This window comes from Lasioglossum baleicum, chromosome 9 (assembly GCF_051020765.1).
Source record: "Lasioglossum baleicum chromosome 9, iyLasBale1, whole genome shotgun sequence".
Taxonomy (NCBI): domain Eukaryota; kingdom Metazoa; phylum Arthropoda; class Insecta; order Hymenoptera; family Halictidae; genus Lasioglossum; species Lasioglossum baleicum.
This window is the reverse complement of record NC_134937.1, coordinates 7,416,833-7,443,348: the sequence shown is the minus strand read 5'-3', so window position 1 is coordinate 7,443,348 and position 26,516 is coordinate 7,416,833. Positions and strand designations below refer to the sequence as shown.

Sequence of the window (26,516 nt, the reverse complement as noted above, 5' to 3'; positions counted from 1 at the left end):
TACACACTCACACTGTCACATCGCTCAATTTTCTGTATGTAGTTGTAGTTTTGTAGAAACTACAAAACTATTTTATATAATAGAAAGATATCCATGAATATATATTTTTTGAGATAAAAATTCAATACATGTAACTCGATAAGAGAATAAATAAAAAAAACATTAATATTTATCTTTAATAAGTTATCCGCTTATCGTTTTGTCTTCTGTTATCTGAACATTTTATTTATATTAAAATACAATTCGGGTTATCGCTATTCATGAATATGTACATATATATAATATTATATATATAGGCGATATATTGAACATATAAACGTAAAATAATTTTACATTATTATTTTAAAAAATGAAGTTGAAGGTAATGATGTTCGTAATTAACGTTAAAAAGCAATCTTATTTTAGTACACGCCTTGTACAGTCAATTGTTCATCGTTGAAAAGACTGCTTAATGTCATCATATGTTTTCAGTTGCATACTACCACGAGTTAGGCACTTGTGAGCTGCTCAAAGCAGTGCCGACTCATCGCCGAAAAGATCTTTACCAAAACATCTTTGTAGCTTTGTTACACAAGATTTTTCAAAGTTTCTTTCGTCAACTGGCACTGTAGTCTTAATTTTTTTCTCTTTCAACATGATTATAACTCTGAAAAATTTGCAACAACAGACGTTTACAGTGGAAATTGATCCATCGCAAACGGTAGGCGAATATAGTGAATGCAAAATGTGTAGCTCCGTGAAGTGTAATATACATTCTAACAACATTTTTCCTATAGGTAAAGGATCTGAAACAAAAGATCGAAACCCAGAAAGGTTTCCCAGCTGAACATCAGAAATTAATATATGCTGGTAAGCGATACGTCTTACATAACCTCATTTTCCCGTAATAATCGATTTTGTTAAATGTTTCGATAAACTTACAATTTTCCGACTTTTCTATGGATTTAGTTTACTCCCTATCAATTTTAACAACGAACCTTATCAAATTGTACCATATTTTAGTTAATTTTTCAAAATTCTATTGTTTCTTGCGATGATGACTTGTAAATTTGTTACTGTGTAATCGTGTTGTTCCTTTTACAGGAAAAATATTAGCGGATGATCATCCGCTAACGGAATACAATATAGATGAGAAAAAATTCATAGTTGTAATGGTAACGAAGCTTAAAGCTGGTAGCAATCCTACAACTGCTGAAGAAGAACACACAGAAAGCGACAATAAAGAAGAAAGTAGTACAACCAGGTATAATATAATATCTGCAAGAATTTAATATTACAAGATGTGTTTCTAGTAAATAATATATTTATTTTTTGTCATAGCTCAACAGCGCCACCACGTAGTATAAATCCGACTACTCAGACCACGCCACAGCCTGCCAGTAATGTACAGGAAGAAACTGAAACAAGTACTACCACCGAGAATGTTGGAGGTCAAGCCGAAAGTGCCTTGTTAATGGGTGAAGATTATAACACTATGGTAAACAACATCATGGACATGGGGTCGGTATCTAAAAATATACAGCATGTTCATGCTTACACGGAAGAGACCGTTACCAGCATGTAGTATAAAGATTACATTTCTTTTACATTTTCGATACTCGAAGAAACAATGGTCTGTTTCGTTTAAGTTCGAACACCTTTTTATTATAAATTCCTAATTGCAACTTCGTCGAGTTCTTGTCTCATAAATCTAATTTGTATCAGATACGAACGTGATCAAGTGGAACAGGCATTAAGAGCCAGCTTCAATAATCCTGATAGAGCTGTGGAATACCTTTTAACGGGTATACCAGCTCAGCTGTTCGAAGACCCACCAGAAGATCCACCAGAACTACAAGAAGCGCTTCAAGATCATGCCCATCATCCCCTAGCATTTCTGAGAATGCAGCCTCAATTTCAGCAGATGCGTCAAGTCATCCAACAGAATCCTCAACTCTTGAATGCTGTGCTTCAACAAATTGGTCAAACTAATCCTGCACTGTTACAACTTATTTCACAAAATCAAGAAGCATTCGTGCGCATGCTTAACGAACCTGGTTAGTTTTTCTTGCGTACTACACTGGAAAGTGCACACTTAGCATATGCATAAAATAGTATTCTATTAATATCCCCCCCCCCGTCCCCATTGCATATCTTTCCTTTACTTGATTCGTTTAGTAGAGGTGTGCGAGAACTTGGCATTTTTGAGTTCTCGCATACCTCTCTATCGTTTACACATCAAGGATTTTATACATTTTATTTTTGAGTAGTAGAAACAACAGGTGGCACAAGTGCAAGAACCACACCGGTCTCTGCATCGTCTGTTACATCAGCTACTGCTCCTGGTGCTTTAACCGGAGGACCTGGCGCAGGATTAGGAGCCGCAATTGGAGCCGGGGCTGGAACCGGAGTGGGGACAGGTGCCGGCGCCGGAACAGGAGCAGGTGCCGGTGCCGGCGCCGGCGCCGGCTATGGTATAATTCAGGTAACACCACAAGATAAGGAAGCTATCGAGAGGTTGAAAGCGTTAGGCTTTCCTGAACATTTAGTCGTACAAGCTTACTTTGCATGTGAAAAAAATGAGAATCTTGCTGCTAACTTTTTGCTATCGCAAAGTGTCGATGACTGAAGCAACGCGCTTCATTGATTTCATAATAAAGGAGTTAAATGACTGATATAGGGTGGGTAATTACACAGGCGCCACATATTACTTTCGACTGGTCAACTTTGTTTTGTATATAAGTATGCACACATATTTATATTATTTTCTATTCATTCTCTGCCAGGAGACCGTGTCAGCGTTAGTTTCGACGAAACCTACAAATTTAATTAAATCTTTTTTACCGACTGCTCAACATATCAAATTATTTGTAATTTTAAATAATCTTATTTCACAGTGTAAACTTTTATATTTATATTCAGATTAAAATTGAATAGTTTGCATCGGTGTTATAATCCATCCTTGCAGTCTGAGAAATTGCCCTACAGCAAAAAAATTTTGGTTTTCTAAATATATGGAGCAGTGTAATTACATTTTTATGTAAGAAAGCCTGATTGTTTAATAAACTATTATAAAGAAAATATAAATACGCTACCGTATTTATACATTGAAGTTATAATACAATGACGCACATACATGCAAATTTGTATATGCTGCTAGAGCATATACAAAACGTATATATGTGTACGACACATATACTTTGTACATTTAATAGGCTTTCTGATATAAAAATTATGTAAGTGCATCCGTATATGTATGACTGCATATGTATATATGTGTGTACTTGCGTATAACTTGCGCCTATGTATGTATGTATAAAAAAAAGTCTTGTATTTTTTAAACAAAAGTTAAGAAGACAGCTGTTCATCAATAAAACATTACCAATCATTTCATTTGTGACAAACTAACAAAATGTAAGAAATACTTAAACAAAGAAAAAAATGAAAATCTTCGTAACAGACGCATTCGAATCTTTTTAAATTTTGTTCTTGACCTCGATATCGAACCATTCTTTCTCATTAAAAAGGAAAAAAAACAGAAGCTCGTATAATTTATGACTAGTTAATAAGTAATAAACACATATACAAAGTATCTAAAAAACCAGATGAATTCACAAGGCAATTTATGAGAAATATGAATTTACAAAGAAAATTTGTAATTAACTTTCTATAAAAGTGGAGGCAATGAGATTATTAATATTATGAGAATGCATTCAACGTACTGTAGCCTTAATATAATAATACGTAACTTACTAGGAGCCGTTTGAATTTTGAAAATACTAGTACCGATATTAAAAATTTTATTAGAGATATAATACAATGTAAAACAAAATAATATTGAAAGATTGCATATTTAATAAATAAAAATTATGTGAGTCTATGCACAAACGAATATGTTAGTATCCCTGTTTTTGGTGCGTACAGCTATTTAAAGAGAAGCGTGTAAGTTCTAAGACTCTGCAGTTTGTCGATACAATATCTTTTTTTTTTTAAAGAGATGCATACTCGCGTACGTAAGATTCCTTCCTATACAAATGGACTACACATAGTTTATATTTAGCCCAGTTTAATATTTCAATTGTAAGGATAAGTCTACCATTACTGATGTAGTAATGTTTGGGAACGATCTCAAAGTTTCCACTGTTACGAAGAGTTAAGGCATGAAATACACATTACAGAAAATACTTTTTCGATTCAACTTTCTTTACACGTCGAATACCAAAAACTAATATATGCTAAAAACAAAACTGTTAACTAGCAAAATCACATTCTCTGTTATTTATCAAATTTTATTTGTAGCATAATAAATAAATGCTTTAAATTTAACTATTAAAGTAAAACGCTATACACCTTCGATCTGCGTTGTTCTTCATTTAATAAACACGTAAAAGCTAGATCCGTCTGTTATCTCGATTAATATTATTTGTAAACGTAAAAACTTTTATTACATAAAAATTTTGATATTTTCGTACTTATAAAGTATTTTTTAAAAATCTGTACAAAACGATACCGTATATAAGATAATTGTATATATATATTGAGACGCATTACTTAGTTAGTGGACACAAATATTTAAGAAATTTTGCCTTTTAAGTTTACACCTTTGCTCCGGAGATCTTCCTTGGCTTCTTCGATTTGCTAGAAAAATTAAGGATAATGTTTAAACAACAAAAGAATATCATAGAAATAATTCAATATCCTTTAATTATTCTTGTACTTACATGTTGCAATTCAACAGCCGCGTTTTCGCAATTATTAAATGTAAAAACTCTGTGTAAGACGGTGATGACCGCGTACGATCCGAATAAGGATAAGGCAATTAGTGGTAAAAAAATTACAACTTGATGCCATTCTCGAATAACCGATAAATTAATATTTCCTGTAATCGCAGAGAACCACACGCCAAAAAATATGGTTGCGAATAAGAGCCATTCCATTAGCTTCGTCATCTGAAAATTTCACAGAAACCCTTATACAAATTGATCCATTCGTGCAGACAATGTTAAATAATATTATTTAATATTAAAGAAACTTTTTGAACTAGTAGCATAATGAACTTATTACATGCTTTTTTACATACCCTGAAGAACATGACTGAATTATATCTTGTAATTGAATAATGCAACGGTCACGTATATATTTTGTATTTAATTTTCAAAGTGCACTGTCTTTTTTTGTTAAACGTAAAGAATGTAAACATTAACAAAAAGTCCGAACATGTGACGCGTATCGATTTAATAAATCTGATTTCAAACATTACTTTTGACCATATGATAGCGCTACAGTAGAATTTCTTCATATATAAATATGTATTTATTTAGATAAGCGTAGCCGGTAACAAACCTTAACCTCAAAGAGAAATGTGTTTTCCTGAAGATTCGGTACTAATTATGGTATTAATCCATAATGATTACATTCCACGTGGATATATTCAGACCTGAAAGAATTTCTTATATGAACGCAGCATTCGATTTTGACGAACAACTTGTGAGAAAAGTGAGAATGAGAATTGAGAATCAGTGAGAATGAGAGAGACAAGAGAATACACTTTTGTGTTCAAAGCAGTGATGCCAGTTGGCAGCACCCTTGTGCACCCCGCAGAATTTTAAAAAATTTATATGATTTGATTCTGAAAAATGAATGTATAACAAAGTGTATTTGTGTATATTTTGTAACTTGTAGGACACGTCCTGGAGCACGGTGCATTATACAGGTGTGCCGACTTAGCATCTCTGTAATGCTGAAATTTGGAGGCAGATGAGTCGTAATTCTCTGGCCGCCGCCAGACGGCGCATGGTTCCAGGTACCGTACGTGTGCGAATGAGTGTGATTGTGTGTATACTCATTCGCATATGTACAGTACCTGGGACCATGCGCCGTCTGGCGGCGGCCAGAGAATTACGACTCATCTGCCTCAGTTTTTTGAGGGAAGTCGGCACACCTGTATAATGTACCGTGTCCTGGAGTCTTTTTATCCGGTAAGATTATTTCGATACATTCCCGCCAATATAACCAAATATAACTGCCTCAGGGCTCTGGCCGCTCTGCTACCCAATAGCACTGATGCCAAGGCTGTGGTACTGTGGTACTAAACCATACCCCCACCATAGCCTACTATTGCCCCTCCGTTGTTTTCCAACGCGCCCGCGCGCTACACTCTCCAACTCACCAGCGTACCTTTACGGATACAGTAGAGTGATACGCTGGTGAGTGTAGCGCGCGGGCGCGTTGGAAAACAACGTAGGGGCAATAGTAGGCTATGGTGGGGGTATGGTTTAGTACCACAGTACCACAGCCTTGGCATCAGTGCCCAATAGTAGATACGTTACTGTTTTTCCGCACAGCGCCTCTAGCGGCCATCCATCGTACGAAAAATGTTGGGCACAATCATAGACATATAGAGATAGACTGCGCCGTCTTATGGGCGAGTTGAAGCCCACAATGGCGGCGCGCGGTACAAAGAGTGAGAGAGAGAGAGTTAGCCGGGGTCCATAGCGCTCTCTTTCTATATGATGTGTCGACACATCAATTAGAAAGAGAGCGCTATGGACCCCGGCTAATGCTCTCTCTCTCTCTCGCATGCCGCCATTGTGGGTTTCAGCGCTTCGTACAGGCCGCGCAGTCTATCTCTATATGTCTATGGGCACAATCAGCTACCACTGGCTAACACCAGCACCAGCTACCACTCACCACACACATGCCACATGTGTGCACTAAATATACAGGGTGTCCCAAAACCCCTTCGACTCCGGGAAATGGGAGGTTCCTTAGGTCATTTGAAGCAACATTTTCCTTTGCACCAATATCAGCCGGGGCTTTGCTTAGGAGTTATTAACGAAAAACACGGACCAATCAGAGCGAAAAAATGAAAAGGCAAATACGAGGCAGATGGAATTCTCAGAGCTTAGAGTCAACAACGAGTACACTATTAAATAAAGTCTATATTTATTTTTCTTTACATTACATTGTTCAAAGTTATTTTCTGCAAACCTTCCACGAGCAGAGTGCTTCAGCGCTCCACGGGCACCCGAACCAACCCGAACCCAGCAAATTCCCTAATCCCACCACACTGCGACGTAATCAGACGTAACTGCGTAACATATATTTATATTTTCATTCGATTTCAGGAAATACTTACATTTCAAGAAATGTTCTATTTAGTCAAGCAATGAACAAAGTAATTACATTGCATCACAAAACTATATAATAATAATCAATTGTTTGAAGTAAATCTAAATACACGGTGTATGATACACCGTGAAATAGGTATTTATATTTACACTGATTCCTGTAATTATCAATTCTTTTTACCGTTCAACAAAAAGATCGTACATACAATATTTACTTTTATTTAAATGATAATGTCTTATGTGACTGTTGACTTGTTATTTTGGTAGGTGTAGCATTTTCAAGTATAAAAATATCAATACATTTTCATTGTTTCGTTTAAATTGGAAGTCAAAATAATGTTGCTATGTAGAAAGAGCCGTATTTTTATGAAAAAATATCATAGAAAGATATTCAAAAGATTTAATTCAACAAATCTGTAAGTATATCAAAAGAGTTATTTGTATGTATTCCACACTGGAATGTATAGAAATAATATACTGTGTTCATACAGATCAGAATGGAAACCTACGATAGGTTTAGAAATTCACGCACAAATGGCAACAACTTCAAAATTATTCTCTGGAGCTGCAACAAACTTCAACGGTCCAATTAATTCCTGCGTGTCACTGTTCGATTGCGCAATACCAGGAACAATGCCAGTGAAGTATAACAAATATTTCTTAAATAATCGAATATTTCCTACATTTTTATATTGCATTTCTGTTACAGGTATTAAATAAGAAATGCGTACAAACCGGAGTGTTAACTGCTTTGGCGTTGTCTTGCGAATTAAAGAACGTATCGATGTTCGAGAGGAAACATTATTTTTATTCTGATTTACCCGTGAGTATACACTGCGTTCTGGAAAGAATCATTGAAGAGTTGTCGAAGCAAAAAATATTCTATGTAGGCAGGATTCCAAATTACGCAACACAAAAAGCCCTTAGCCATGAATGGGAAAATCAATTTTTTCGTGTTCAATCCGTCAGTACATAAAAAACCATATTTAAAGTCATCCACGATTAAGCAAATACAATTGGAGCAAGACAGCGGAAGAAGTTACTACCATGAAGAGCTTGGAAAGTATTCGTTATATTGAATTCTAGTTTTTGACAATAATCTTTATACTTGGAGGTAACAGAGAGTACATTTTTGCGTTGAATCTGTAATAGGAGTTTGATTGATCTTAATCGTGCCGGATTACCTCTGATGGAATTGGTCTTCGAACCAGATCTCACAGACGGAGAGGAGGCAGCAGCGCTTGTAAAGGAGTTGTCATTGATTTTGCAATTATTAGGCACATGTTCATGTAAAATGGAAGGTTATTTATTTATAAACTATTATATTATATTTGAAGTAATCAATCGTTAGAGACGGATTTATTATATTATGCATGTATAAATACAGAGGGTGCATTAAGAGTGGACGCAAATGTTTCTGTCAGCAAAGAAAATGCACCTTTAGGCATTCGTACAGAAATCAAAAATATTGGAAGCGTGCGTGCCGTCTGTAACGCTATCGAATATGAAATAAAAAGGCAAATATCAATTCTAAACGGCGGAGGTCGAGTTGTTAATGAGACTCGAGCATGGGATGCACTTAAAAGAAAGACAATCGTGATGCGTGAAAAAGAAGATGATCATGTAACGTATATACTTTTCGATAATATTGTTAACAGTGTTCAGGATGTGCCAGAACTTTCTGTATACATCTATACGGACATTATTTACGAAACGAATAAAAAATAATTTTAGGACTACCGTTTTATGCCTGAGCCAAATTTACCTCTTCTACGACTACACGTCGATGAAAACACGGAAAACAAGTATAACTTGGTTAACGTGCCGGCAACGAAAAAGCAATTGCCCGAATTGCCAGAGGAAATAAGAAACAGATTGCTGGATTCTCATCTTACACCCCATATGATTTTAGTAATAATGGTAATATAGATTCATTTATTATCTTCATAATTATAATTGATAACAAATTTGAATAATAAATATTTTGGCTTCTGCGTTTTAGAATAATATTGAAGTATTAGACCTATTTCGTACTTTAAATAAAAAAGACAATAATCGTAATCCTCAATTAATAGCACAAGTCATAATGACTAAACTCTTAGGTTTTATCGAGCACGAAAATTTGGATTACAAATTTTTGTAAGTATGATAAAATAAAAGAATATTAATGTTACACTAATTATATATAATAAAAATGTTATACTAAATTTTAGAATTAATAATGTCGATTATATTGGAGAGATAATTGACTTGTTACAAAATAAACAAATAAACTACAACATATCGGAAAAAATATTGCAAATGTTGCTTCAAAAACCAGAAAAAACACCGAAACAGGTAAACAAAATATTCGAAAGTGTTAAAGTTATAAGATATAAATTATTTCGTAAAGAATAACGGGTTTCCACTGTGTTCTATTTTTAACAGATTGTGGAAGAGAATAATTGGTTCCTAATATCAGATCCGAAGGAATTGGAGAAATTGTGTTTAGATATAATGGAGAAAAATCCAAATCTGGTTGCAAAGTATAAGCGTGGGAAAACGAAAATATTTAGGAAATTTTTACACGAAGCGGTAAAGTCTACCAACGACTGTGTAGACACAGCTCAAATTGCGCAAACTTTTACGAGGTTGTTAAGTTAAATCGAGTAGGTTCTGTTGTTTTGTAAAGTATGGTGTTTTAAATAATAACTCTATAAATAATTGAATACGTCTATTTTTTTAGCATATTTACACATCTTCACATTTAAAATATCATATAAAACATGTAATTAATTTTCTTCTAGCATTTATACTTTTATAAATCGTAGTCACAAATACAAAATCAAATGAGAAATAAATATTTGTGGTCTAACATAAATCGGAGACTAATGCGAGGTCAGTCTCCCCCTGTAACATCGAAATTTCGTAACTAAATCAGCACAAGTTTTCATTTTGTAACAGTGTTAATTATACCGTAAAATATTTCACAAAAAGAAAAGAAAAAACGTCAGACCATATTCAATGACTCGTTCATCTCTACATAATACCTGAGGGTGGGACATGTTCGTTAAAACGGTACAAAGTATGATAATAGGAACAATCTTTATCAAATTAATAAACTATTATTACAGATTAATTTCATTTGTGTTGTCGTAGCAGGACGACATGATAATATACATTTGGCAAAAGTTTATAATCGTTCGCTACGATTACCGAAGGTTTCTTTATTACATTATAAACAATGTATTCTCCTTACACGTTATATTTATAGATATATCTTTAATATTATATTTACAACGAGGAGACGACGCTACAAATAGTCATTAAGAATAAAAAATATTTGACAAAGATTGAACTGCTTATCACAAGTTGTACGTAATCGTTTTTTTATATATATAATATACAATAACGAGTATTGTATACCGTGATGCTATGCTCTCTCATCTAAACAGTTTTCTCAAATACAATAAGCACATAGATATTGCTATTATACAATACAATGAAGGTATCTATATGTATAGTAAACAGTTACACAAAAATTGTTGTTCCGTAACAAACGCCATTATGAAATAGCTATCTCGACTTATCCTTTTTACAATTCTTTACAATATAACGTCATTAAAAAACATGTCGCCTACGCATTGTCATTTGTTCCTTTCGTTTTGTTATCTATAAACATTTTAATTTTCGTTTTCGATATCAAAACTAAAACTGCATTACAATTATATTTGTTACCTAAAAAGTGAAAAAACACCTTTCTTTCCCAATGCGATACGTTAAATCAGTTGTTTAAAAGTAATAATTCGTCGTTGATACCAGCCAAAAACTATTATTATCTTTTACCGCATTTCCTATAAAAAATTTTGATTGTTTGACATTTTACGAAAGAATACATTAAAGAAATACATAGAACGTTTAATACAAGAATTTTTCAGTTCATTGTGTAAAATTGGCGATGTTGGAAGGATTATAAGTTGCAGTCTTCCTGGAAAAGGCCACTTGAATAGCATCAAAGTCATCCTCTTAATATTCACTCCTTTTTATTGTTCTACTGTAACTTCGCAACATGTTACGAATGCTTTCGTTTTGCATTACAATTATGGAAACAAGTTTATACAATAAATTTAATATATACTTCTGATGTGTGTGCTTTTTTTTCATTAAGTAAAAAATTTCTTCTTATTAACTTCTAAAATGCCACATTATCATTTTATCTATTACGTATTTACAAAATGTCCTTATAAAGAGTTAACATTGATAACGTGATTTCTTAAAAAAAAAAAAAAATAGTAGTCATGAACGTTTGCCTTTCATCGATTCAAATGAAGTACATTTTGCTTTGTAAAGCGTCGGCTCTAAAATGAACCATGAAATTTATCTTCGAGAGGAAGAGCATTAAAATGTGTGTGAGAAAAAGTAAAATCTCTAGATCCTTCATGGTCAGCTATTCACAATCCTAAGAATTAGGAGCAATGTCTCTTTTTCGCATTTGGCACAGCCACGCGATATAATTTGCTTGATAATAAATTAAGTTACTAGCGTTAAGAATAAATTCATCAATAATGCGATGACGTAAATATACATTGCAAGAATACTAGCAATCGTGATCGTAATAATTTATTGTCTAAAACAATTCATTCAATGCAATTGTAATGCAATAAAAGAAACGCTATGCAGCCTTTTCTCTTTTTCTTAATTTCTTTCTTTCTTTTATTTCAATACCACCGGAGTTATTTGGATAACTTGCTGATTACTCTGATCAAGGCACCATTTTCATCTTTTAGCCTCTGGTTTTCGCATTTTAATTGGTCCATTACCTAGAAAAAAATGTATAAAATATTTTATTTATGTTACAATTCAAATGTGTCTTTTTTTACAAAAAAGATTTACAAAGACAATGCCATCATAGAATGGGTCAAATGAATACTCAAAAAAGTAAAAGATAAAAAAAAATGTAAAATGAAATTAAATAAAGAAAAGGGAAACAAGCGAGTATTGTTGCAACTAGAGCTGTAAAAAATTATATTAGCAATGTAACAATCGGTGCATTAAAACCAAACGTATATGGTTAAGTGTAACAAGCGGATGTAATTTGAATACTATGCAAAAATAAAAAATAATAATTCAACGTCAAAACATAAGCTCATCTTTCTAACTTTCTAATACCTTTCTTTAGTATTTGAAATCCACTTACATATTCAACAGTTTGTACTTTCTATCATAAAAAATATATCACTGTATACATTGCAAAATACATTAAAGTGTAATCCACAATTTATACAAATATTCCGTTACTAAATATTATAATGGAATGCGGATCGTGTTGGTTGTGTTAAATGACATATATATGTGAATCACATAATATGTGCAGTAAGAAACGGTTGTTAAACAATGCAAAGTGCGGTGAAAGTATAATTTTACATTAAACATGCGTCCTTAGGAGACAGGTAAATCTATGCTAATTTGAAAGTTTCTTCGGTCGCAATAAGGATCATCCTTCTAATCATTATATCTAAACCGTTTAAGTATACATATGTTCAACACAGAATTATCAATTATTTTTATAAAATTGGGAGGATTATTTCTGACACAAACTGAGTTTTTGTAATGTGTAATTAAAACAGTGATTGTATTTCGTATTGAAGTTCGGTATTGAATTCAGCTTGCGTCGAAGAATATATTCGTAAATAAAGTTGCGTTAGTACAGAGGACAGACTGCGTTTATATCGTATTGAGACGGGAAAACATTTTCAAGTTGCTATGGGTAACTAATAAGAGAAGTTTATAACCTGCAAGAATTTCTTTGAATGAAAACACATTTAAAGTGTAGAATGTATTTAGGTAAAATATGAGCAATAGTTTAGACTGAAAAATTTCAATATATAAAATTCAGTTTCATTCAAAAAGTTCTTGACCAGGTCGTAACTTCTTACTCCTAGAAACAAAATGCTTTTTTGATCAGTTTCGTTAGGCACAGTTTTCTTGAAAAAATTAGGACGCATTGCCAACGTACAGGTTGATCATTGTAAGTATAATTAGTAATAATAGATGAGTGTCATTATAAAGAATCATAGCACATTTCTATTAGGAGACAGTAATTTGTTCAAGCCCTGAAATCGTTGCACGGTAAGCTGTTACAAGTTCCTCGAGACGAAACTATTCGCTCCTTTTGTTTATTTCTTTTGAAAATAATGCTCGTAATTAGACTCGCGTACAGTTTGCGAACCTGTATTTGTAAGATTGATTCAGCGAGCGACATCGTTTCAAAGTTTTAATATTGCGTGATCAGAACGTAAAAAAGTCGTAAGTAATCAATTAATTAATGAATTAATATTGTACGTGGAGTACGATGTACACTGTTAACGCAGATGCTGTCATTATGTCCTTTACCTATTTAGTAGTATTGGTGAGTTTGGATACGACGCGGGTAAGTGCCCGATTTTCGGCTTTCAATCTCTCATTTTCAGCTTTGAGCTTTTGTAATTGCTGTAAACAGTGAAACGATTAGCCCATATGTCCGCTTGTCTCGTAAAAAGCCCCCACCAGACAACGTAGAAATGTCTACGAAACACTTGTTATGCTAAATGATATCCAGCAGGCACTCGATAAGTAAACCGTCTCTATAGAGCTCTTAGCGCAGCTACTTATCGAGCGGTGGCTGTAATACAGTATTGTCTTTGGTACCGACCCAACCAAAATATGGATAACGAAAACCACACGGAAGAGTAATAAAAAAAAAGGAAGAATACAAAAGTGCCAATTAAAAACCATTATACTGCATAAACAATAAGCGTGATTATTCAATAAAGATACTAAAAAATAAAAGCACCAAGAAATGGCAAATAAAGAAGAAAGCAATGCATCAAAGCCGCGTATTTTGTTCTCATTTCTTCTTCTTTTATTTCCTTTTCTTTCGAATTAACCACTCCAGAAATGCTGGCACCTTCCCTCTGTATTTAGCCGCAACAATCAAAACGTAATATAAGAGAAAAGAAAAACTGTGACGTGCATTCTAACTAAGGAGTATAGAATTCAAACAATTTCTTATTAAGTACAATGAGTGGCTTACGATAACATATGTATATATATAATCATAAATATCACGATATTTTAAACAAGTCTTGTTACACCGATATCTCACGATTTACTTCTTTTTCTTCTTTAAGGTATCTTTGCAAACTTTATATGTTTAGCGTAATGAATAAACGTTACGAATGGAAATGCAGAAACGGATACCAATTCGATCCTTACCTTCAATTCCTCTTCCATTTCCGACAGTTTCCTTTCCATTGCTCTCCTTTCCCGTTTCTCTGCCTCGGACAAAACCGTTTTATTTTGAACACTCTGCGCTTTGTCCAATAAATTTCTGGTTTCTTTCAACTGTTCATCCGATCGCCTCAGTTTGTCTTTCAGCCTTTCGTTTTCTGCTTGAGATTCTTCATACAGCTTTTTGTAATCCAGCTCACCATTCTCAGACGTGGATTTTATTCTAGCTGACATGGAGGGTGTTTCCGATGATAACGACGATATGGATCCCAGTCTGTTGGATCTTCCAGAACGATCATTTCCACTCTACAAAACAAAAATGTTTGTAAACAAATTATACATTCAAAAGTACATACTATACACTAAACACACACTGCACACGAGTTATAAGTCGACGACAAAAAAATCATACATCAATTTTTAAGGCAAATAAATCGCGAAAAAGTTTTGTTTTCTAATATAAAAGAATTTCAAAGAAAATTCAATTTAGAAATGTGAAAGTAGAGCCTTCACCTTTCAAATCGAGCCTAGGTAAAATATCGTACGATTTTTTTTCACAAAGTTTTTCACGAAAATATGGACGATTTGCTTGACTAAAAGTAACATAACTCTTACGATGTATCCCTCGGAACTGGCTAAACTTTGCAGACTAGAGCTTCTAGATCCAATCTGAATATTTGGCTTTGACTTTGTTTTGTTAAAGCTTTCGGTTCTTTGCACGTGCGAGTGACTGTTTGGATTTAAGTTTAAATAACTGTAACTTGTGGAAGGTGCTAAGCGTAAAGATGCAATATTCGAGGGCAGAGTTATGCTTCCGTATCCTGATGTGGTTCCGCCGTATGTTGTATACGGGTTTTGGTAATTTAAATTGCTGGTAGAGTTCGAATAAGGAGACTTTCTGAACGAGTCGTTTGATTTTGTGGTTTTATTTAAAAAATTTGGTAGTCCAACAGGGCTTGTCCCATTGATGCCAAGCAGGCCTGAATAGCTATTTTGATTCAAAGGAAACAACCCGCTTATGCTTCGCGATCTATTCCCAAAAATCGAACTTCCATTTGCCGATGCTTGAGCTCTTAATCCTGCAGCTGTGGTTGGCTTTCCTTGAGATCTCTTTCTATAGGATGACATTGTTTACTGGATAAAATTACGTCACGAGTTTTATTGGCTTGAACACACGTTTTCCCGAAGTTCTTGCTGTATTATTACATATTATTTTTAAACGAAAACCAAAGACGGCAACAACGTTGTAATTTTACAACTGTATCACTTGGTCGCGATACACACGGATTTAAACGATCTGGTTCCAATGACAGTCAGTATTTGACTGACGTACATTGGGTGGAGGAACTTAAGACATCAGCCAGTTTACTCCAAAGCATTGGTTCGGTACGCTATTTATAGGTCACATACACAAACTTACACTAATATCAAAGTTGTGTGGTTTAAAATAAATATATTTGATGTGTTACGCTCTTAAGAGATTTTGTGCATTTACTTCACATTATGAAATTTATCATTTTCTCGTTCAATTTTAATTAATATATCGAATTACACAAAGAATGTATTCTTTGCCAGAACGATTATTTAGATATTCTTAAATTTTTTTATGAATCATCCGTTTTTTCGTTTTTGTTAATATAAAAAAATTTCAAAGCTCATTAATTAGTCCAAATGTAACAATTATGTAGTATTAAATTTATGAAGTCCGTTAAATTTGATGTATTACGTAATAGATACTTTAATTATCTATTCACATTTGTTGTTTTTTCTTCATATATCTAACTGTCCTGAACTCTATAATGCAAACAATAAATAAATACATTTCAAGCTGCTCTAAATGTCAAAGAGTCACATCGTTCCAAATGTCGATGGAATATTTTTAGCCACTGCCAGGCCACGTTCATGATCAATTTTTTTTTCACTTTTAACTCTTATTTCATTTCTTCGAATTGTTCTTGAAATATCTATTGGACTTAACATTTGGTATTATTAGCATTATTTAATTACTATTATTAGATTATTTCATTATAATATTTTTTATTCTTAAAATAAAAATAGAACATTTTCTTAGTACAATGTTTTAATAAACTTTTAATTATTTTTGAAGCCCACAATGTTTATACTATATGAAATACATGCACAAATACATATATATATAGTAGAATAAAAATAGTCATTAAATCATAAACCATATAATTCAGAGATATAACGTAAAAATATGAAGAATTTAAATATTATGGCATCATACAAAATGTTCACCTATACATTTAGTTTTAATACATGGTCTGATGGTATATAGGAGGATAAGAAATGGAATACTATTTTTAACAAAGCATGCACGAATAGAGGTTAATCTTCCCAGAGCTAACCCAAAAATAACACAAAGCTTCTGCGGTTCACTAAATTGCGTTCATATTATAATAGTTATATATGATAACAAATATCTACTAGAATTCATTTCAATAAAAATTTCTTTGGTAAAGAAGATCGAAAACATTAAATATCTCGTATAGATTGTTACTAAAAAATTTGCAATCGTATTTCAAAAACTAATTTTCAATTTATAATTACTTACTTTGCATGCTTCGTTTTCTTGTTTTATGCAAATCGAGTAAAATAAACATTTCAGATATTATGCGTAGCCAACGAAATAACTGAGAAAATTTAGTAACTTACCTCGTTATGATTGACTTTGGATTCGTCACAGTCGCCACCAGCGGTTAAGTCTTGTTTTTCAGGATCAATCTCCTATAAATCAACAGTTCACATTTATTATAAACTAGTTGTTCCATACGAGTGCTATTTTAAAAATTGAGATAGTTAAGTGAAAATACATTGTTCTAAAAGAGACGAAGACAACGAAATTAAATATTTGTCGGTCGTTAACGCGTTGACTGCCACATGAATTTCATTCTTATATATAAATGATCAGAGTTATTAATAATGATTATTAGTTATTTGGTAATTAAGTTTGTACCTTACACTATAATTTAGTTCATTTCAGAGCGAATAAATTGATATTCATAAAAATTGTTTTTAAACGAATCAAGAGCGCCGGTCAACGCGTTAAAGCGGATATTATTATGTTACTGTAATAAATGCTACTAACGTCCATATCAACATGAACGACGCCTGTAGACCGTCTTTTGGGTCTTCGTCTCCTCTGTATAACAGCTTGTGTAGCTTGTGCATTTCTGCTGTCGTTTTCTTTATCTTGCTCTGAAATAGATCGGCAGAGAAAAATTAATAAAATCTGATTTATAAACTCCAGCCAATCAAACGACCCTAATATTATTGGTATGTATACCCTTATCTTCAGGCTGTTTCAATGATCGTCTAAGTGGCAATGTTACAGTCGTTTCTGCGCTGCTAGTTGCAATGGTTTCTATCGGAGCTGATGACGGTCTGGGTACGCTAGAACCTGCCGAAGGTCTTCTCATATATGCTGTTGTAGTATCTGGGTTAGGTAGCGTCGAAGTCCTATTACTAGCGTCTTCCAGCTGAAACTGAACAATCAAGTTTTCTTTTAAATTTCGCATGTACCACATTTTACTGCTTTCTTTAGCAATGAGTTTACGGGAACACCAGAAGCAACTATTTTACGTTACTTTACAAAAATAACGAGAATGTGTCTCTCCAAATTTTTAGCCATTATTTTTATAATGCGGAATGGATATCATAACATGACGACTTCAAATAACTCTTTTTTCGGATAAAACACCAAATTCTGTTTGTTTTTTTAAATTGATCGAGATATAGTACTAATCACAAACCTTGCTTCCGTTATCTACCTTCAGCCTCCAAGAAGGCCTCCTCTCGGGCAAGTTAAGTTCCTCGGAGGGTTTATTTGCAGTCACTGTAGTAGGGGTTGCAGTTGTTATTGTAGCTGTAATTGAGGCTGTATTGCTGGTAGTGGTTGTAGGCTGGGTTGGTTAAAAGAAGAAAAAAAATGAATAAATATTTGTGAAGCGTTTGCTATTGTTAATAGGAAATGTAGTATTTCATGACTGTTGCTATGATAAACATTAAAACGGACATAACTTGTATGCTTCAGTTACGTTCTAGTTAAAAAAGTAAGCGCTTTCAAGCAAATCTTGTAGGAGGCGCGTGTTGCGATGTTTCACCTGTGTCGAAGATATCGTCGAAGGGACTTCGTTGTTTTGCTGTTTTTTCTTCACTAACTGCTCTGCACTCTTGATCTCGTCTAAAGTCACACCTTGAGTCGAACGTCGAGTTTCCCTCACTCTCTTCGCGTGCGCTTTTCTTTGCGTTTCACTCTCTTCATCGCGAACAGGAGGGACGAACGATCTAAACAAACATTAGGCACGCATCGTTAAAACCAGCAAAGCACTGTAACATTTATAGAACGTGTACGACAGTCTCTTATGAAATACAATGAAATTCGAAAAAAAGCATTAAACATTATTATAAACAAAATCCATAAGCAGTGTTCACAGATATCACATAAAACAACAATGCCTTTCGTGTACGACAATAGAAATAATTCTGCTGTTTTGCTGTCGCTTGTGATCGCGTATCGATGCTGCAACTATAGTGTAATATTAAGAAAACAACAAACGGGTGTGGACAGAAGTACATTTCAAGATGTTTCAAACATGCTGACGCATCATGTTTTTGTAACACTGAAGGACAATTTGTTAATATTCATTCTGTTTCTGTTATTCACACGATTCCGTCCATTTGGAATTATAACTGTGTCCTGTCTTCTGGGGTTAAGTTTTTGAACAGACTTTCAGTTTATGTGTTTTCAGTGGGAACGTTTCCGAACATTAGAAACATTGGTTTGTACTAGCGAAGACAAGGCAGTGGTTATCGGGGCAAGTAATATTTGAGGATTGTATGTAATGTATGCAACTAAAAGAAATAATTACACCGCAAAGCAACCGTCCATGCCACTGCCAATAACTGAATATATTGTGTATAGAAATATTGTAGAATATGCAAGTCACACGTTTCGAGAGAATCTTCCCAGGTCAGGCATAGGGTACCCACTTGAACAAGTTCTTGAAGATATTTCCAGGACTTAGCTTGCTCCCTCCTGGCGTAGTAGGAGTTCCCGGAACTGCTACCGAATTGTTTGCACTCGATAGTACCGTGGTTGTAGCTTCCACTGGTTGAACGCTACTCAGCCATATTAACAACATCGCACGATGCAAATATCAATGCGTGAATTTCAATTTTAAAAGCACTCTAGTATACGCTAAATAAAAGATTTCTCGGAGAACATCGGACTTCTAGAATTCTAACAGTGTTTATGTTCCTCTCGATTATGCAATTCGTTACACGAACACGTCTACACGGTTTTCAACGATAGATTTTGTCTTTTAAGTTATGTAAATCCGTCAAAGAACAAATGTCACTTAAATTTCCTTCTCTTTTCAGTTTTTTGAATATTTACCTGCGCATCTGATTGGCTGGAATAGGACTTGTTGTTGTAGTTGTTGTTGTGGCAGTTGTAGTAGCTGTAGCTGTAGTAGTTGGCAGTGTGCTCGGCACTATTGTTTTAGATGTGGATGTTGGTGAAAGTGTATTGCTTCCCTGTGGCAGTCTTGATAGTTCCAAGTTTAATTTTGCTTCTTTTTTTCTAAAGTTAAAACAGTACGAGTTACATCACGTGAATAATAGAGAATCGATCTTTTTAAGTTTAGTTAGTTGAGTCTCATTATATGTGTATATGTCAATCGATCAATCAGTCAATCGGTCAACCAATCCCGATGTTTTGAACTTATGGAAACAAATCAACTGTGTCAGATATTGATATTTGACGTTTCGATGTACATACAGAAACTGTTGGTTTCATTGAAGCCAAGCAAAAGCAAGGAATGAGGAAGGCTTGGTAAATTAATGACCACAAAATAAATGAACGATTCACACGCACACGCGCGCGTAAAAAAAAAGTATAAGGTTCACAAAATTTGTGGTCCGAATTTCGAAGTTCAACATTTTTCTAAAGATTATATACTGTACATTCTATATCTAGGATTTGGACCAGAAATTTTCGAACAGCTATTTGCGGATTGTGCGAACCTTTAATACAACACTTGGGTAAATTTCGAGCGACCGTCTTCTCGTTTGTAGTACTTATGTATAGTTACTATTAAAATGATACCTACTGAAAAGCATTAATATATACCACGTATGAAACGTGCGCACCTGTGGGTTTCGCGTAGAGATGCAGAGCGAGTCGTAGTATTGGTGTGAGTAGGAGTAGCTGCGTTGTAGTAATGGAGAGTAGGGCAGGAAAGCGCCTTGATGCGAGCTTGTAATGCCAAGTACTGCTCATAGAACCTGCATAACATGCATCATGCCATGCATACGACTACACTAATTGTTTTCTAAACGTATAAAAGCTCGACAATATATATGTACTATGCAAGATTTTTAAACATGGAACTTGTTTCAACTCGCGGACTCTTTTCGTTTTAAAACTAACATCGATCGTACTATATAGACTGCGGATTTTATGCGTTTATAGCAAAAAATAGGTAAATGTAAAGAAATAATGCAAACAATTTTTATTCCGCATAAAGATCCGCAGTCTAGCAATATGTATAAAGAGAGAAACTGAAATACTGTCGAGAAATTGGAGAATTTCGCAAGTCGTATTAAATGAAACGGCAAAATTTGAAATACTACAAAAACGAGGTATACGATCGACTGTTCGGTGTCAACTTACTTTTCGTCCGATTCGAAACTATGCGTTCTGGTTAATACCACGTCAGGTTCGGTGTTCAATTTGTTCGACAAGGTTGGCGATTTGATGTTTTTGTCCTTCTCTTCGAGTCCTATTCGCAGGCGAGAAAGTAATTCAGTCGTTGCTAAACGATTGCAAAGGAAGAATAGAATTTTTGTAAGAGGACTTACTTGTGGACAATGAATTCGTTGCATCTGTTTGTATCCTACATCTTAACGAGCGTGACCGCCGCCACGATGGTATTACTCCTTCTTCGTTGCTATCAGTCTGTTGTTTTGGAGGCATTATTGGAGCCTGGAAATGCGATAAATATGTTCTTATTAATATGTAACCGGAATGGAAACAGTCTAGGTCGGAAGAAAAATTTAGTTTTCGAGTTGAAGTAGTTCTGAGCGCAAAGAATTAAAATGTGTACAAGCAAAGTAATATTACCTGATTAGGAACTTTATTCGAGTCGGTAATAGATGAATTGTTCTGGGTTGTTTCCTCCCTGTTCGCTCTATTTTTCTTCTCTGTAAACGTAAAACGAATACGATGAATTTAGAACAATTAGTTTGAACAATAGAACGTCTCTAGGAAAGAAGGAAACTATAATCAATTATCCATTTACATAGTAGAGAAACTTGCTTTCGATTCGGGAAAGAGCACTCTTACAGCGAAATAGTATAGAGAGAAGAGAGGTAGATACGTATCTTATAACACATGCAACTGAAGTTTAACTTTAATAATGTAAAAACAGCCTTACAGACAAAACTCACCGTCATCTGTAAGACATGAAGAGTGGTTTGATTCGTTAGACTTATCAGACTGATTGGAGTAAGTGGAAGAATGTGATTCTGAGCTAGTCTCAGATTCACCTTCACCATCACTCTCTTCCATATCTGTTTCACGTGTCGCTTCTGTCCATGCAGCATTGTTACAAGAAATACAAATTGCTGTTAAGGTAAGTAAAATAGACCGGCGAAACTGAACGGTGTGTAATTACAAGGAACAAAAATTCATATCTAATTCAATATGAGAAATCATAACGCGTACTTTGGCTCGTTTTCATCCACAGAGTGTTCTAGCAGTATTACTTGGGTATTAATTGCAGAACTGCTGCATAAAAAATTGTAACGGTTAATACTACAAACTGTTCTCGTAGTATGTCCCTGCTGTCTGGTAATACTTTTGGAACATTCTGTACACACATAAGCTTAGAAATGTCATTGACATTTAGTATTTCATTGAAATAATTCATTAAAATGTTGAAATGTGAACATGCAAACTGCCAAACACTGTAATAACTAGTATGAATGACAAACATACCAACATCACTGTTCGTTCCGGTACTAGAGTTTTCTTTATCAGACTGAATTTCTAATTCGACATTTTTAACTTCGTTTGGCGTTTCTTCTTCAAAGGTTTCCACAGATTCTTCCATTGCTATCGTATTTTCATTACTCGTCGTTACACTGTAACAGTTGATACAATTAGCGCACTGTTTTTATGTTTTGTGAACCATGATTTATGATTTATTTGTACAAACCATTTCATCATCAGTTTCTGTTTGTCTCTTAGAAAACCTAAGGCCGATAATACATCCGCATCCGCGATATCAAACGCAGTTTGGTCCTGCCAATGCGAAATCGTGAATAAGACGATAATCTTTCGTTAAAAGAATAATAGAATGTTAACCTTACAGCATAGTTCTTAATGTCCATATTACAAAAGTTTTCCGCTAAAAGTTTACAGGCTTCGAATTGACCCCAATGCGCTGCCGCATGCAAGGGTGTCCAACCATCAAAATCTTGGGCATTAACATCGCATTTAGCCTGCAGTAAAATGCTGAAAGATGCAAATCTCGATTGTAATAAATAATAAATGATACATAGAAATTTCGCTGATTCCAAAATCATTTATAATCGTACTTCATAACTTTAATATAGCCTTTCGCAGCTGCGACGTGTAACGCGGTAGCTCCTGTTTTAGGATGAATGGAGTCTTTGCCTGCTGCTCCCGATCGCCATGCTTTAGCGTCGTTTAGCATCGACCTCTCTTCTTCGCTTCTAGCATGTTCACAGTCTATGCCTATGGAACAACAAGTTTCATTAAGAAAGAACCTCGTTGTTATATACTTCTTATACAAAATAATTATAAATACGGACCAGATTCATTTATGTGCTCCTGCAACATTTCCTCCATCTCGTTGCTTTGCGCAATATCGAGAGCCAATTCCCCGTCATTGTTAACTGCTGCCAAATCACATCCTTTTTCTATTAAGTATCTAGAAAACGTATTTGTTTGTTTAAAAGCATCATTACAGCTTAACGCCTCTCGGTAGAATTCTAATGAAAAATAAAGACTAACTTAGCGATAGATATAAGACCGCAAGATGCAGTTGCATGCAGTGGTGTCCATCCTTCATTATCACCACGGTTGATATCAGCTTCCTTCTCTACTAAAAATTCGACCATGTCCAAATCATCATTGATACAGGCCTACAATTAAAATATAATCGTTTTTAACTGTAAGACATAATCGCTTAATTGAAAGATACGAAATATAAAATTGTTTCATATTAATTAAATGGCATATCTAGATTTATGAGGAAGAACAGTCATGGAGGATATGTTTGAGTGCTGATAAAAGATAAAGGCTTATTCATGCTTATGTTATGTAGCTGTATGTATAACATTCGAGAGTTACAAATACACAAGATACAAGAGATCGATACATTTTAAAGAGAGCTTGCTTTTAGATATTACTCGAACAATGTATTGTTCGAATACTCAATTTATTCTACTACAACAGCATTAGAAATCCTAAGATATTTGCTTGTTCTATCAGTTTTAGTATAGAAATTGGAAAATTTATGCAAAAAATATTGGAATGGAACTTTCTACCTAAACGAAAAAGGATGTAATATATAATAACATTTGAAGACAGAGGACACATAGAATACAGATACTGCAGCCTCTGACTTCTAACAGAGAACTATAAATAGCATTTGATGCCTGATGTATTTTCACATTCTATTTTCGCAAATCCATGAAATGCCTAAACTTCCTCTTTGCTTAAATAACAGTAACAAATAGAACTCATTCTACGCAACATGTTGTAATGTACAGACATTTTTTAAATAAATCATTCGTCTGTCGCAGAATAATCCCAAGAATTTTATGAATGATTTGGATTGCGTTTAGTAATTACATAACTACGGTAGAATTCATTCATGAATGTTGAACAATTTTCAATTTGTGTTTATTGTAAATGTTAAATAGAAATTGTTGTAAAAATGCAATCTTTTGATAATGACTTTGGCACAGTTTTCTGATTTTTATTTTATATAAAATTGATAAGTGGCATTGTTTTTCTTAAAATATAGACACTATTTTTTATTAATATGTACATTTTATTGTATACACATACGTGTATATATTTGTAGTATTATTATTATTGTGTATACATGTACAGTTGAAATAAAAACATTTTAAGATTTACATTAACATTAATCTTTGCGGGAAATTAGATGTTTTTACAGTTTGAAACACTAGCAAAACGGATGTCTTTTACAGGGGTATTTTAAGCCTTATCCTAACTTCAACCTATTTTAGTAGTGTCAATAGTTTAAGTATTATGCCAAAAGTTGCAGTACTTGTATGTTTATTCGTACATTGTTAATGTACTTTTCATTATATTGTTAAATGTAGTAACTACAGATTAATTAGGAATTACAAGTAAAAGAAAAATAGGTATAAAATAAAAGTATAAAGGTATAAACTAAAAAATAAAGTATAGTAAGCATATAAATAAACAAAGGATAAAACAAAGATTCACAATATTCGAAAATTTGCATTTTCGGAGTTTTGACTATCAAACAACTTATAACAAAGTAACTGCAACATAGAGTAATTTATGTTAATGAATTTTTTCACTATCCTTCACACATCCTTAAGTCAATATACATTGATGAAATCACTCTTTCATGCTTTTATAAGTTGAAAGAATGATTTGAAATTGTAAAACATGAAACAGCCGAGTAAACAACATTCTTAATTTCAATTTTCTACTAAAATTACGAAGATGCATCCACTGAAAACCATCTGAAAAGTATCCAATGAAAGCGAAGCCGAGTCTCCGCGATCCTTTTCGCGGGTGTTCTCGAACCGAATGAGTTTTGATAATTGCTCCGTAGTTTCTATAGTGCGATCGAATTGTTGAGTAAAATTTGACCGCGCTGCGAGCGAAATTATACGAATGATCAGCGTGGGTCCGAATCGTGGATCTCGGTACCGCGGTGCGCCGGTCCGCGGTCCGTGGGTTAAATGCGTGACATCGATAGTACAGGAGGAAAAGTATTGCTAGCGATCGCACTTAAATTAGACAGCTGGAGTATGTTATGTAGTAGCCATCTTGCGATAAGAATTTACGATTCAGGGGGAAGAAAAACATAGGGGGAGAAAGCGAACACTGGGAAAACTCGGTCGGAAGTAGTTGCGTGTTGTATAGACAGAGAGATGTATATCGGAAGAGGAATCGTCGGTGTATAAACAGTGGCGCGTAATAAGGGAGGAATAGAAGGAACAGAGACACGACGACTTCGTCGTACCTGGTGTAACGCCGTGAGACCGTCTACGTTTCCGGTGTTGATATCCGCCCCCTTTTGGAGTAATCGTACGACCTCCTCCTTGTCGCCTGCCGCACACGCTGCTAGGAATACGCAATCCGCGGAAAATTTAATCTTCCGCGCGACTTGACGTGGTAGGGCCGGTTCACGATTCGTCTCGGACTGTTCCCAACGTTTCAGCTGTTCAGCCCTTTTAAACAGGGCCGAGCTCGAACGACTCTCGACAGACATTGCCCGAGAAAACACGCACGATCGCACTCGTAGAACCTTCTAACCACTTCGCACGGTCTCTTCTTCTCTTCCCCTATCCTTCTTCTACGTGCTTCTCTCTCTCCCTCTCCCTCCCTCTCACCCTTTCTTGCTCTCTCTCTAGTCGCTCGCTCTCTCCTCTTCTTTCTTTCTCGCTCTTTCTCTCTTCTCCGCGTTTTTTTGGATCTTACTTCACCGAGGCCACTACACCATTCAGTTCACTTTGCGTGATTCGACACGCTGAAACCGCCGTATTCTGCTTCTTACCTCCATATACGACTACGAACACGGATCGCGTGTGTCGCGCGATGAAAATTATTTTACGTTAAATAGTCGCTTGTTCTGACGGACCACGGAGGGAGCGGTCGGTCGCCTTCACCAGACTCGGTTACAAGGCGGCTAGATTCGCGTGCTCTTTACTATTCTTGGCCGTACCGTAGCCGTGCGAGCTGTGTCGAAACCAGCGAAACAACCTGTAGTCTAACCAACATTTCGCTGACCCATGTCCCTAGCTTTCTTCCCCCATAGAATTTTCCCCATGACACGGAACAACAAGATCCTACTCAGACGGGACTCGGTACATTTT

The 26,516-nt window shown here is 34.7% G+C and overlaps 4 protein-coding genes across 16 annotated transcripts; 2 read left to right on the top strand and 2 right to left on the bottom strand.

Moving 5' to 3' along the window:
* Positions 1–469: 469 nt before the first annotated feature.
* Positions 470–3,450, top strand: Rad23 (UV excision repair protein Rad23). Its single transcript, XM_076429698.1, has 6 exons — positions 470–700; positions 777–849; positions 1,084–1,243; positions 1,321–1,500; positions 1,705–2,036; positions 2,250–3,450. Exons 1-6 carry the CDS (start codon positions 635–637, stop codon positions 2,606–2,608), a joined length of 1,170 nt encoding a protein of 389 aa, XP_076285813.1. The 5' UTR covers positions 470–634; the 3' UTR covers positions 2,609–3,450.
* Positions 3,451–4,315: 865 nt separating this feature from the next.
* Dpm3 (Dolichyl-phosphate mannosyltransferase subunit 3) lies at positions 4,316–5,638 on the bottom strand. 3 transcript variants are annotated; one of them, XM_076429702.1, is made up of 3 exons: positions 5,060–5,316; positions 4,701–4,928; positions 4,316–4,617 (listed from the first exon to the last, which is right to left on the bottom strand). In XM_076429702.1, the coding sequence occupies exons 1-3, from the start codon at positions 5,069–5,071 to the stop codon at positions 4,552–4,554; spliced, it is 306 nt and encodes a 101-aa protein (XP_076285817.1). In that variant the 5' UTR covers positions 5,072–5,316; the 3' UTR covers positions 4,316–4,551. The 3 variants fall into 3 exon arrangements, with proteins under 3 accessions (XP_076285817.1, XP_076285819.1, XP_076285818.1); XM_076429704.1 differs by lacking the exon at positions 5,060–5,316 and adding an exon at positions 5,329–5,638 and having other exon boundaries at positions 4,318–4,617; XM_076429703.1 differs by lacking the exon at positions 5,060–5,316 and adding an exon at positions 5,323–5,624 and having other exon boundaries at positions 4,326–4,617.
* A 1,368-nt stretch (positions 5,639–7,006) lies between these two features.
* On the top strand, positions 7,007–9,817 carry Gatb (glutamyl-tRNA(Gln) amidotransferase subunit B, mitochondrial). Of its 4 annotated transcripts, none has more exons than XM_076429941.1 (11): positions 7,007–7,245; positions 7,377–7,525; positions 7,601–7,748; positions 7,819–7,932; positions 8,000–8,172; positions 8,262–8,410; positions 8,497–8,732; positions 8,844–9,029; positions 9,112–9,248; positions 9,323–9,446; positions 9,537–9,817. In XM_076429941.1, exons 2-11 carry the CDS (start codon positions 7,446–7,448, stop codon positions 9,750–9,752), a joined length of 1,563 nt encoding a protein of 520 aa, XP_076286056.1. In that variant the 5' UTR covers positions 7,007–7,245; positions 7,377–7,445; the 3' UTR covers positions 9,753–9,817. The 4 variants fall into 4 exon arrangements, with proteins under 4 accessions (XP_076286056.1, XP_076286058.1, XP_076286057.1 ...); XM_076429943.1 differs by having other exon boundaries at positions 7,007–7,269; XM_076429942.1 differs by lacking the exon at positions 7,007–7,245 and having other exon boundaries at positions 7,280–7,525.
* A 1,547-nt stretch (positions 9,818–11,364) lies between these two features.
* Mbs (Myosin binding subunit) lies at positions 11,365–26,379 on the bottom strand. 8 transcript variants are annotated; one of them, XM_076429918.1, is made up of 22 exons: positions 25,664–26,379; positions 23,422–23,552; positions 23,220–23,338; positions 22,983–23,142; positions 22,755–22,899; positions 22,601–22,686; positions 22,381–22,526; positions 21,831–21,971; positions 21,505–21,584; positions 21,243–21,366; positions 21,055–21,163; positions 20,532–20,666; positions 19,777–19,962; positions 19,371–19,499; positions 18,482–18,665; positions 18,131–18,280; positions 17,665–17,863; positions 17,467–17,576; positions 17,034–17,105; positions 14,343–14,663; positions 13,482–13,577; positions 11,365–11,908 (listed from the first exon to the last, which is right to left on the bottom strand). In XM_076429918.1, exons 1-21 carry the CDS (start codon positions 25,910–25,912, stop codon positions 13,482–13,484), a joined length of 3,072 nt encoding a protein of 1,023 aa, XP_076286033.1. In that variant the 5' UTR covers positions 25,913–26,379; the 3' UTR covers positions 11,365–11,908. The 8 variants fall into 8 exon arrangements, with proteins under 8 accessions (XP_076286033.1, XP_076286034.1, XP_076286038.1 ...); XM_076429919.1 differs by lacking the exon at positions 13,482–13,577; XM_076429923.1 differs by lacking the exon at positions 21,831–21,971.
* Between the last annotated feature and the right edge of the window lie 137 nt (positions 26,380–26,516).